Below are 12,369 nucleotides of genomic sequence, written 5' to 3' on the forward strand. Positions count from 1 at the left end.
ATGTTATGAATCGTGAGGAGTGACAAAGACGTGATCCTCACTTGGTGTGTGAAGCTTGGGATCGAAGTTGTATGTTGAGGTATTGCAAACACTACACGCTTTGAAAACTCACTCTCTCACAATCTTTGAATCTAGTTTGAGAATCTCGTTTGAAAATCTCACTTCATTCCCAAGTTGTGATGCCGGTCCAAAAAGCATGTCTGAGTAACGTCGGAATGCCTGCTGGCTGTGCCAGGGTTATGTTCGTCAGCCCCGCCTTAATGCTGAGCTCATGCAAGTGTGGGTTGCAGTTTGGCCCCAAACCGGACATGATCGATATTGGAGCATTGTTTCGGCGGGATTCTGCCTGTCTTATCAAGAGATTACTCAGGGTTAGGGCTGGGTATACATCACCCCCTGAAATCACCGACTATCCTCACTTGATTTACGTATCTTCATTGCACACATGTGCAAGTGAACGAGTACGGAAAGGCCAGTGCTTCGTAAAGGAGGACACGAAGAGAGGTTCTATAATACGAAACAATAAGGGTTTCAAAGCACGCAGTGTGCTAATAATTACAAAGCTATCTATCAACGGCTTCTAAAGCCGAGATCTGAAAATCGCAAATGTGAAGCCCATTTCAAGCCGAGGGAGAAGAAAACGACAAGGGCCTGAAGTGGCGCTCAGAAGTCGAATCATGCCCAGTGCTCCAGTTAAGCTGAGTAGACGAGGCACAATCAGTACTCCACTCCGAGGCTCCGAAGGTCGAATCATTCTGAGTCTCTAGGCCAAGCTCATCACTCGAATCGTCCTCAAAAGTCGAATGATACTCCGCAACAGATTCGGCCTCCTCCACAGGGGCAACAAAATGCTTGCGAAGGAAAGAGAGAAATTCGTCCAGTGTAGAGAGAGGGCCAATATGAGCCACATATCCATCCGGCCGAACGAACACATACCCAGGCAGAGACTGCTCAGAGAAGCCGAATCGTTTAAGGAGTGTCTCCTCCACCAACTCTGAAGGCCAGATATAATAGTCGTTCAAGGCGATTGCAGGTTCATCTTTGGCCTTTCGGTAGATAAAGTGCACGTCCAACCTGAAAGAAACCGCGCTCAACACCTTCTCTTTGGCATACTCCAACGCATTGGTCTGTTCTTCGGAATGTTCTCCAGAGAACAACAAAAGATGGTGGGAACTGCCCACGCAGAGTGCCTGTACGGTGGTCGAAATAATTCCCGTGTTTCTCGATGTCAGCCAGAGCTTTCCATCAGGCAGACGGTCCCCTCCCTGAATTCGACCATCGAAACCTGCGGCAGTTCCAACGATTGGGCTCACTCCACGATATGTGACACCAAACATGGACAGAAATTTGTAGAACGCTCTATTCCACCAATCTGTGGGGGTGAGCCATGGCAAAATGTACCTGACTGCGAAGTTGCGAATGGGTATGAAAAAGCGATTGGTGCTGGTCATGAATGCTATTCAAACTGGGTTAGCCGGTTGTTCCAATAACATATTTCATAATGACCTACTGAACATTCGATCCGTACTTGACAAAAGCTCTTGTCCAATGGGATGTCTTTCGATGTGGTATGTGTCCAGGAAGGCGTCTGGATCTTGAACCTGTCCCTGTAAAACAAAAGCTAGTTTCCATCCCAGATTGATGGCATCCTGAATTCCGGTGTTCATGCCCTTTCCGCCGACAGGGGAAGAGATATGAGCTGCATCACCAGCAACAAAGATTCTCCTGTCGCGGTATTTGTTGACACCTTTGAGGTGTAGTCGGAACCTGCTGATCCACACCGGGTCTTCCAAAGTCCCTGAGCCTGGAGGGGTGAACTTGTCGAACAATGACTGGAAATGTTCGAGAGTGGGCACTGAACTGGTATCACCCTGTTGGTCAAACGTGGCCGCCGGACCTGACACCACAATACGAAAGAGGTCTTGACGAATGGGAAATATGGCAAACATTCCCTCTCGGGAAATCTGCAATAAGCCTTGGTCCTGTCGGCGGAGGTTGTTCCTGATTTGGACGTCGCAGAGTAGAAAAGATTGCGGGTAGCTCGACCCTTTCCAAACCATGCCTTCACCTGCTTGACGAACAACAGATCGCGCACCATCACAGCCAATGACGTACTTGGAGCGGACAGCTTCCACTTTCCCATCGTGACTTTGCAATTGTGTGGTGATGACTTTGTCATCCTGGACAATGCTGGTGGCGGTAAGGGAGCGTTCAATATTGACACCATGAGAAGACAGCGACTCGAGGAGAAAGCGTTCCGTTTCGGCTTGAGAGATGTTAAGTGGTAGCGGGAATCTGGTATCGCTGGCCTTGAACTGGTTGAGCGCAATGGCACCTGCTGGTTTGCCGTCAAGGCAAAGGGCCATGCCCTGGAGAATACGTCCACGAGGGATGAGCTCCTCGGCAGCGCCATAGCGACTGAATAGTTCCAGTGTTCGAGGTTGAATAATCAGAGCACGACTCGTGGGAGAGGGAGCGTGTAGTTTGTCGACCTATCCTATTTGTAAGCCGAACGGATTGCCAGGGCAAGCAGTGTTGTTCGGCACAGAAAGATCCTCACGATTCGAAAAGACACCTGATGCAATACCAACTCCAAGGCCAATGCCATGCCAACAGGACCACCACCGACGATGAGGACATCGCAATCTGTGGCGGGATTCTCGACCTTGGGGTTGTCGTCCATGATGTTTGTTGAATACCAGCTGGTTGCCAGTGCTGAAGGTGCTTGTTATCCTAGCAGCTCAAATTGAAGGAATAAGTATGCTGAAGAAGTATGCCGAGGCTTTCTGGGTTCAAGATATCGTCGATTCACAAGACCCACACCGTCGGCCGTAAATGAACGCTTTCTTTGCTACTGGTCAAGGAGCGGGCGCCTTAGGAAGCGACCGTCTTTGAATTTTGCAAGTGTCAGAAACTCTCCTTCCCAAGCAGAGGGCTAAAAGTCCGCTTTAGGCCATGATAGCAATATTATCCGCTTGAGAACCTTTACGGCAGGTACGACTATGGTCAACAGATCGACTCACATGGCAGGACCGACACACCGAGTCGCTTCTCATGACTTCAGGCGACTTCAAGTTGAAGCAAGGTTGGTGCCGAGCAGCTGAATTTCTTCAAGTTTGAGTGAAATGGCCTAAGATAGTTCATCTATTCTCATCGTAATAATCTTAGCAAGCAGATACAGTTTGAAAGAATGATCTCCGTGGTTGGAACATGCTGCGTCGGTGTAAGTCAGTCAACAAAGGCACATTAAACATGCGCCCACTTTGTCCTGGCATGATTACTAGCAGCTCGTAAGTGACCTGACTGTTATTTGCTCGCACCATGCATGATTACCAACCTGTCAAGTTTGTAACCCTTCATTCAACATTTCCTGATATTTGTTGAAGGGGCTTCAGGGTTATATATGAGAATATCATGCCATCAGGCCGTGCAACCCTTATCGATAACAGCAACGTAATGGAGCACGGACGTCTGTGGGCGCTTCTAGTGTACTTCACTGAAAGCTCGAAGATGGCAAACAAACTTCCGACTCAAATCAATTGGTTCTTTTTTGTCTCATGATTTCATCTGGTGTAAGGGCTTGCTCTTTTCCAAACATCTTTATATAGAAACTACGCACAGTATTTGTGGCTGGTGCTACCCGCCTTCAACAAGGAGGTGTGTCGGCTTGACTTCACTCATCACTAACTTACCACCATCCACGATGGAGCTAGGCAAATCCCGCCATGCACCTTGGAATAGAGGGAAAGCCACGCCGCCAACAGTACACTCCAGCAACTACCGGTCAACCTCGCTAACCGTCAATCCTGCGCCCACTTCATCCACAACTACCACCACCATCTACCTCTCTGACAACAACATCATCGCCAACCCCATATATCCCACCCCTCAGAGCCGCTCCCACCCACCACCATCCTCACATACCCCCAACCCCCACAAATCCACCGCCCTCAGAGCGGCCCTAGAACTCTCCCGTTACCGCAAGATCCTCCGTCGCCTTCAATGGAAGTCACAATTCCTCGACAGCGGCTACCAACTCGCCACCCACCGCCTCAGCCAGGACCCCCAGCAAGTAGCTGAACGAGAGCTAATGTTCAAACTGGACTTTTTCGAGTACTACATGCTCATAGAGCGAGCGGTAGTTCATCTCCTCGCCGTCTTTGGCGTAGACATTGACCGGCACACCATCTCAGAATCCAGCCGTGACGTTTCACCGGTGAAACAGAGTCAAGGCCAGAGACTCGGTCTTTCAGGTAGTCGCTGGGGCCGAGATGGTAACAACAGATCCAACCACCGATATCACGCCAACGTCCTCGAAGCCTTGGATAAACCCCACAACCCCCTCCATGGGATCCTTGGACAGGGAGAGGTGAGGAAGCAACTTGGGAGGGCGAAGGATCTTCGGAATAGGTGGAAGACAGCCGGGGAGGAGATTGACGACGGGGGCTTCCTAGGTCAGCAACAGCCGAGGGAATGGCAGATGACGAAGAAGATAGCGGCGCCGTTGGAGACGTATGATTTGTCTAATATGTTGAGGGCGATCTCGGGTGGGTTTGGGGAGGCGGGGCGGTTGGCGGAGGAGTATGTCATGAGCTTTGAGTCGGTGATGATGAGCGGTGGGGAGGGAAGCGGTGATATGGTCATGGCTGATGAGAATGGGGAGCCGATGCTGGATTGGGGGGCGGCGATTAGGAATGAGGAGACACAGTGGGATTTTATGGTGGATGCAATGGATTGGGAGGCGGTTTGAGGCTTTGTTGCAGGTGTTTTGGTTGCATAGCTTGGTTATTATTTCGAAGTACCATTGCTGGAGTTTGTGGGCATCGGGCGTGCGTTGTGAGCGTGTTGACTTGGTTAGCATTGAAGCTGTCATGGAGATGGTTGTGGTTAGAAACAGAACGACTTGACCTAGATACCCTGTAGTTTGAACGACTTGTGCGTATTTCCTTAGAATTGATACAACCCACGCAAAAAAAAAAAAATCATGGTGAAAAGGAAATATGAAGATTATGTGCAAGGTCGTGGAGGCCAATGAGCTAAGAGCAGATGGTCGATGGTTTATATATTAGGTCCACGTTGTGTCATTCATCGTCTCCTACCATCACCACTCCCAGTTCAAATGGTCGAGTGGTATGGGTGGGAGAGGAGATCTTCCCAGCCCTGGTGAAAGGTGCCGGTGCTCGTGTTCAGCACAAAGTGCCGCTTATCAGGAGGTTCCCGGTCGATTCCTGACGCCACCCACGATTAGCAAAATCCCAAGAGAATTTTTGTAGCTGGTAAACCCCCTAAATTGGGAGAGGGGCCGGTAAGCTTTTGCTTTTTTACTGAATATTCTTTTTTTTGCTTCAGTCCCATTGATAATGAAAGGCCTCTTGGTTATTTTTTACTCCAACTCAGACCCTCCTCGACGGTCAAATTAGTAGTAGCAAAGCCTCGGCGGATGCCTCGACCAGTTCGTACGAGCCAAACGGGATAGATGGAAACATGCGGTACGACAAGACTAACACGACGAGGTGGACACAAACGCGGGTATACAGAGCACGCAGCAAGGCAAAGGGAAGAGGCATAGCATGACGATTCTGCAACGGTCATGTAGGCTCAATGTACCGTACAGTAGCGCAGTCTTTACACACGACGCGGTGATCTGATCCCAGCATTACACCGGACGTTTGCGGAGAATACACAACCTGTTGCCATCAGGTGATACTCTGACAACCATATCCCAAAACTCGAGAGTGTTGAACGATAACGGTCTGTAAGGCTCACGTTGTGAGACGTCTAACGGCGAGCAAACAAGCCGCCAAGATGACTAGCAATGAAATCCAGACGGTAACGTTACTCAGCCTCCTGATCGACTCGAGTCTACAAATCTCGTTGGCGAGGTGGAAAACAACGTTGGCCATGCTGTCAGACAGGAAGGAATGCTCCTTCCAACATTCTGTCGCACAACAGCCTCAGCTGAAGAGGAAGTCGCACTTGGTCCGCACCAACGGATCAACACCTTCCTCTTGTCAGCAGCAACGGTCAAGACAGATGTGGCTTGCATCTTCAACTTGAACCCCACAGCAGCCACCATGCGGAGTCGATCCACAAAACAAAAAAAAAACAAAAAACCAGACTTGATTGATGGAATGCTTCACAACCGTTGTCTCTATGAGCTGTTGGAGTAGGAGCCCGAGAAAACACAGCTACTGCAAGTTTATTAGCCGCGTAGGTGGGTAGGTGGGAATAGGGTCGAATACGAGGTCGTCTCCAAGATCTCCAACGGCTCCCCGTGACTACCGCTTAGCGACCCCAATTGCCGATCTTCAGTCGAGACCCACTGCCAACTCAACATACGCACTTTCTACATTCTAGAAACCTCGTACGGGAACCACGGACTCCCGTCTCTCGTGAAGAGAAAGACGTCGTCAGCATTCCTTCCTTCAGGCTGAGCTTCATCGTATCGTGGAACAATGAAAAATGCAGTGCACTCTAGACAGTCCGGGGCGATCCAGAGCACATGGTTGGTCACGGCCGGTGTTGATATTTCCTCCCCAGAAATAAACCAAGATTGATCCAATGATCTGGAGATGGGTGGATGGTTGTAGCTGCTTCGGTTGTTGTTTGCCAACTCTCGCTTCCTCCCCCATGGATGACCCATCGCTTGGCTATGACGCCAGGTAGGGAAGGGGCACCGCGACATCGTATCGTGTTTGCAACCCTCCACATCGTATCATGAAAGGCGAACGATTCCGGATTCGGCAATCGGCGGGCTTTGCTTTCCTGCTGTGTGCTTTGGGAGGTGATTCGACTCGGATGGAGTGCTCCTCACGAGGCTGATGGAGCTCAGAGAAGGAGCCTCGGGGAGGGGAAAGCGGAGGGTATAAGATCTCAAGCCTGTCCTCCATCTCGACTTCAACTTCTTTTCTCTCTCTCTCTCTCTCTCTTTCTCAATCACCAGCTCCAACAGTTTCAACTCCGTTCAAGCACGCTTCTTCTCGGACTCAGCATCATTCAGACGCATCATTTCTCTTCTTCAAAAGGCACAACTTGCGATATTCCACCATTATGCACTTCTCCAAGATCTTCAGCATCTTCACTCTTGCTGCCGCGGCGTCGGCAACCACAGGTAAGCCCTCATTCCGATCACCTCCTTTCGTCTCTCGCCACTTCCCCGATGCCAACTGACACACCCTCCAACAGTCTCTTACGACATCGGCTATGACGACCCCAACCGCAGCCTCGAGTCGGTCGCCTGCTCGGATGGCATGAACGGTCTTATCTGGAAGTACGGCTGGAAGAAGCAGGGCGACGTTAGGAATTTCCCCTTTATTGGAGGCGCTCAGGCGGTGGCGGGCTGGAACTCTCCCAACTGCGGCACTTGCTGGTCGGCGACGTGGAACGGCAACACTATATATGTGCTGGCTATTGACCACACTGGCTCCGGCCTTAACTTGGGATTGCGCGGGATGGATGCTCTGACTAATGGCCATGGGCAGGAGCTGGGCCGTGTTGATGCTGTTGTTGCTCAGGTGCCTATCAGTCGGTGCGGTCTCTAGAATGGGTTGGATGGGCATTTGTAAGGGGCGTGAACATTGGGTTTTGACATCATGGATTGGGCGGGAGTGGAATTATGATGGAATGACATACTACTTGTAATGCAGTAATGGAAGGTTATGACATGGTTATCGTCAATGCTGTGGTATCTGTGACTTGAGGAAGGCGGTGATGTCTGTGATCATTTCGGGATAGAACCAGTGGCCGAGACCTGGGTATTCGTTCCAGGAGGTGTTGACGCTTAGTTCTGAGAGAGTCGATGCTGCCTCTTTGCCATGAGCGATGAGGACTTTGTCATCTTCGGTTCCATGCGCCAGAAACACAGGTGTATCAAAGGAATTTGGACGAGTGATAGGACTGTTGCCTTCCAGCTCCAGACTTTCTCGCAAAGCCTGCACAGCAGCAGCTTCGACATCTTGCGGCTTGTCCTCATCATCCTCACCATTACCCCCAAATGGGTCAAACTCATCTTCTTCGGTGTCACCCTTTCTGCTAGCGAAGTCTTTCGTCGCCCTTTGAACTGTCCTAACAAAAGGCAACCATCCGCACATTCCCACGCAGCGGCCTAGTGGTTCCCCTTCCCAAAGCAGCAAAGCCATCAACGAAGCTGCACACCCTTGACTCAACCCGCCGAGGAACATCCTCCTCGAGTCACCACCCACCAGCGCAATTTCCTGTCTGAGTAGATCATGGAGATATGATGTGGTCTGTTGAAGTCCGTCAATAGACCTCCACTCGTCCTGGCCTGGGTTGAGGACCGAGGCGGGGGAGTCGAGGTGCCAGCCGTCGAACCATTGGGTGATGAGGGAGCGGGCGTAGATTGTTGCTCGGGACTTTGGGGCGGTGGGGAGGATGATTTTGAGAGAAGGAAACGATTGTTGGAGGGGAGAGCAGAAAGGGAGGAGGGAGGAGGGGGAGTTGCCTCTGCCGTGGAGGAGGACGAGTGTGAAGCTGTGAGGGGGGTTGAGAGGGGGGAGGATGAGAGGGTCGGGGAAGGGAGGAGACATTGTGTGGGACATGAATTGGGTGAGAGAGGGGGAAGAATGGGGAATTGGAGGGGAGAGACGATAGGTTTTGTTCGTTGTGGTTTGGTCTGTTGGTTGGTGGGTGATTTGCTTTGTCGGCAGAGGCGGTATGATCGCGAAGATGAAATGAAGGCAGGAAGATTTGGAATGCAAACAACAGCGCTTGAAGCTATACCCATCTTTGAATTGACATCATCACGGTGTTGTCAGGGTCCCCCTTGTGCAGCTGTGCAAGGGGTCCTGCGCAAGCCAAAACGCCAAGCGCAACTTTACACCAATCATTTCGCTGCCCGGATCAGCCTTACGCAGGGGCATCAAGGTGCGCAAGCTCCACCAGCCCGCCTCGCAACCTCCGCCTGACAACGGGGAGCACATGATGCGACACAGCCCACCGCCTCCAGCAGAAGACATGTTGTATCATTGCGCCAACATCATCTGCATTGCTTGATACTTGTTCATCATTAACATTCAAACCACCATTGAATTGACCACTGTTGCCCATTAGGAACACTTGCACCATGGCGCCCTCTCTGCGCGACATCGTCTCACAAGCCACGAGCTTCATCTCCCAACTCCCACTCCTCGGCGGCGGCAGTGATAGCTTCCAACCACCGAGCGATGTCTCCTTCTACGATCCCCTCACCAGCGGCCCATCATGTCCCATCGATGGCCCGGTGAGCTGCCACAACAGCACACCGATTGCAGAGCCCAACTCGTGTTGCTTTGTCTACCCCGGCGGCAAGATCCTCCTCACGCAGTTTTGGGATCAGCAAGTCCATGCTGGGGGTGCCGAGGAGGACTGGACTCTTCACGGGCTATGGTGCGTACATCTCTTTTTTTTTTTTTTTTTTTTTTTTTTTATACCGCGGCCATAGGGGACAAAAGAGGGAGATATCTACAGCCGAAGGAAGAGGGGATATGCCCAAGAGTAGAACGCGCTTGACCAGCCCACATTGCAATGGAAAAGATAACAGCGGGAATAACAACGAGTGCTAATCATGCCTCTCAAATAGGCCCGACCTCTGCGATGGCACCTACGACCAGTTCTGCAACATGACTCCGCAGTACCACAACATCACTGCCGTTCTAGAGCAGCACGGTCAGCATGAACTCGTTCAGTTCATGGATCGGTATTGGCTGGCATCCTCGTGAGTCCTTTTTGCCTCGCCCGAAAGTGCGATCTCTCGGCACGGGTGATACGGAAGTAGAGAGAAGCGATGAAGAGGATCATGAGCTTCACTCTTCCGGGCCGACCTCGGGTTCTGTTTTCCTATTTGGACCAGAAGCTAACGTTTGGAACCATTTAGGGGACCAAACTCCAGACTGTGGGAGCACGAGTTCAACAAGCACGGCACATGCATCAACACTCTTGCCCCTGCGTGCTATGGCGACTCGCATAAACCGGGGCTGGAGGTGGTTGATTACTTTCAGCGCGCTGCCGCCCTCTTTCGGACGCTGGATACCTACCACGCTCTTCAAACCGCCGGGATCGTCCCCCGCCCGAGGAAGCACTACCCTCTTGCTGATGTCCAGGCCGCTCTGGAGAAGTACAGTGGCGGGAAAGTGGTGCTCCGCTGCGGTGGACGTCGCGATGTGCTCCACGAGGCCTGGTATGTCTACTTTATCAGGGGCAGCTTGCAGACCGGAGACTTCATTCCGGCTCAGGACCGCGGTGGCAAGGAGGAAGACGCTGGCAACTGTGCCCCCTGGATCAAGTACCTGCCCAAGAGGCACCCAAGAGGAGCGGACTTGTAAGAGGTAATAGATAATATGTTGATCAGAGGGGGAGGGGGTGGAGGCTTGGGGGTTTGGTTGGTTTCGGCGTTGCTCGGCGTCTTTGCTTCATGGGTTATGAATTTACCTGCTTGATTACTTGTTATAGACTTGGGCTGTTTGCTGAGCGCTTTTGTAGACAGCGTCTGTCAGATTCGGACTGGATCACCCGGCTGCTCCCATGTGGTGGTCTGGGGATGGGTTGGTCGTCTAAAAATATTTGGGACTGGTGTGTGTACACTGCAGATATATACACATGATAACAATGCATACCTTGTTGAAGAGAGGTCATACCGCAGCGTATGCCGTTGCCGAGATGGTGGGAAAGCATGATTATCTGACATCCGCCTCAGCACAGAGAGGCTGCTGTCAATACGCCACGAGGATGATGTCTTGCCTAAGCGATCCGAGCATGTCCCGAAGGTTTCTCTCCTGTTTCGGATATGATGTATGCGGTGGCCAGCAGAACACGTGCGCCCTCTGGATCCAAATCGGAAGTGATGTAGGGAGGTGTTGGCTATAGGTCTGTTCCCAATGAAGCTATCCAGGCTTCACCCGAAAGGCATTGAAGCGTCACAGCCCGAAGACGAAGGGCCAACTTAAAGGACCGACTCGGCCCTGCGCGCAGAGGTGCAAGCGCGCGGAGGTTGGGTCGTAAAGAGGGAAGAAGTGGGTTCTTTTGTTTTGTCCAGGACGTTCTTGCAGGTCCGGGTACCACCATATCGGACCCTACTTCGCGGCCGCACAAAACGTAACCCCCGGTTCGGACGCAAGCGAGGGTCGAGGTGGAGTTCGAGACCTATCATGCAAAAGCTCATGAGCCCAAGCCACCCAGCCAGGGCCGTTCAGGCCAGTTCTCCGTAGTAGCTGGCTACTCCGAGATCCGGGACCCGGTCGGTGCGGAATAGTAGCATACATACACAAACTTCATGATACCGCCGGTTGGCTGGCTGACCTGACAACACACAACCGCGCAGGAGGATTGTGGAGAGAGAGGGGCAGGGGGGAATAACATGGAGAAGTAAGTCCAGCTTAGCTACAACTCTTGTTTAAGCTATCAAAGCTTCTTCTCGGATATACTCTCTCTCCTCTCTCCCCGCACCTGACATCGGTCCGAACCCCAACCTGTCCAGGGCCAAAAGTCGACAAGCAATGCAAGGCACCGCCGTTGTAGCCGACCGTTTGACGTGGGGAAACCTCAAGCGGGAAAGCCTCAGCCATTGCTCTTCGGCCCTTCTGAAGACAGAAAACTTGAAGTTTTCAGGGCCACGAGCAAGTCTGGGGAGGGCATGATGTGATGATTTGTGTCGATTACCCCACAATATTCTTCCCGAAAACCTGGGGGTTTTGGTCTGGGGAAAAAAGAAGGGTTCGAAACCGTTGGGATAAGCACGGATTTCGGGAAGAGGAAGCAAGATAACGGCGTTTGGCAATCCTTAGTGCGAGGGAGGCAGTCGATAGGTGTGACATGTTATACAATCCATGTTTTTGTTTCTGAGCTCGGGAGCAGCTGCAAAATGGGTTTCGCAAAAGTGGCCTTGCTCGCTTGATCCGGGCATCCTGACATGTGAATCTGAATCCATGTCCCATTTTGAACAAGGCTGAGAATGATTGTGTTGTATAAGTTGGCAAGGCTGAAACCAGGTTTCCCCAGCCCTGTGGGAATGGCGAATGAGCGACTCCGTTTGATGGGAGAGTCGCTTCCGGGAGAGCAGCGCGAATTGCGCACATGATCGTGGTGGGATGATGGACGGTAGCGAGCGCAACACATGCTGTCCGTAACGACTGAGAGCCAGCGCCAAGGAATGAGGCTTTGGGAGTTCTGGCTTGTCGTTGACGACGGCTTCAAGCAGAGGGCAGCCTTTTCGGACCGACTGTGGAGGTGTGAGGGCCTGAGACCAAAGGCGTCGATTGGTGGCTCCTGGGGCCTCTCTCCGCATTCCCAAGCCACCCCTGTTAACCCCAGCTCCCCAGCTTTTTCCCGCAATTCCAATGCGACGTTTTCACCTTCTCCCGCGAGCATGAGAAGGCT

The 12,369-nt window shown here is 51.8% G+C and overlaps 5 protein-coding genes across 5 annotated transcripts; 3 read left to right on the forward strand and 2 right to left on the reverse strand.

Moving 5' to 3' along the window:
* Positions 1–486: 486 nt before the first annotated feature.
* On the reverse strand, positions 487–2,797 carry QC761_204010 (uncharacterized protein). The gene is made up of 3 exons (XM_062876130.1): positions 2,561–2,797; positions 1,511–2,492; positions 487–1,456 (listed from the first exon to the last, which is right to left on the reverse strand). The coding sequence occupies exons 1-3, from the start codon at positions 2,681–2,683 to the stop codon at positions 621–623; spliced, it is 1,941 nt and encodes a 646-aa protein (XP_062734693.1). The 5' UTR covers positions 2,684–2,797; the 3' UTR covers positions 487–620.
* A 906-nt stretch (positions 2,798–3,703) lies between these two features.
* QC761_204020 (uncharacterized protein) lies at positions 3,704–4,750 on the forward strand (the record flags this gene model as incomplete). Its single annotated transcript, XM_062876131.1, has 1 exon — positions 3,704–4,750. One exon carries the CDS (start codon positions 3,704–3,706, stop codon positions 4,748–4,750), a length of 1,047 nt encoding a protein of 348 aa, XP_062734694.1.
* A 722-nt stretch (positions 4,751–5,472) lies between these two features.
* On the reverse strand, positions 5,473–8,879 carry QC761_0035410 (uncharacterized protein; the record flags this gene model as incomplete). Its single annotated transcript, XM_062872308.1, has 3 exons — positions 5,473–7,500; positions 7,696–8,743; positions 8,870–8,879. 3 exons carry the CDS (start codon positions 8,877–8,879, stop codon positions 6,993–6,995), a joined length of 1,566 nt encoding a protein of 521 aa, XP_062734695.1. The 3' UTR covers positions 5,473–6,992.
* On the forward strand, positions 5,885–7,666 carry QC761_0035420 (uncharacterized protein). Its single transcript, XM_062872309.1, has 2 exons — positions 5,885–7,111; positions 7,186–7,666. Exons 1-2 carry the CDS (start codon positions 7,051–7,053, stop codon positions 7,539–7,541), a joined length of 417 nt encoding a protein of 138 aa, XP_062734696.1. The 5' UTR covers positions 5,885–7,050; the 3' UTR covers positions 7,542–7,666.
* A 40-nt stretch (positions 8,880–8,919) lies between the features above and the next one.
* Positions 8,920–10,624, forward strand: RBT7 (Ribonuclease T2 precursor (RNase T2)). Its single transcript, XM_062876132.1, has 3 exons — positions 8,920–9,384; positions 9,578–9,712; positions 9,872–10,624. The coding sequence occupies exons 1-3, from the start codon at positions 9,083–9,085 to the stop codon at positions 10,317–10,319; spliced, it is 885 nt and encodes a 294-aa protein (XP_062734697.1). The 5' UTR covers positions 8,920–9,082; the 3' UTR covers positions 10,320–10,624.
* The last annotated feature ends 1,745 nt before the right edge of the window (positions 10,625–12,369 follow it).

The sequence above is a fragment of the Podospora bellae-mahoneyi genome, chromosome 2 (genome assembly GCF_035222275.1).
Source record: "Podospora bellae-mahoneyi strain CBS 112042 chromosome 2, whole genome shotgun sequence".
NCBI lineage: Eukaryota > Fungi > Ascomycota > Sordariomycetes > Sordariales > Podosporaceae > Podospora > Podospora bellae-mahoneyi.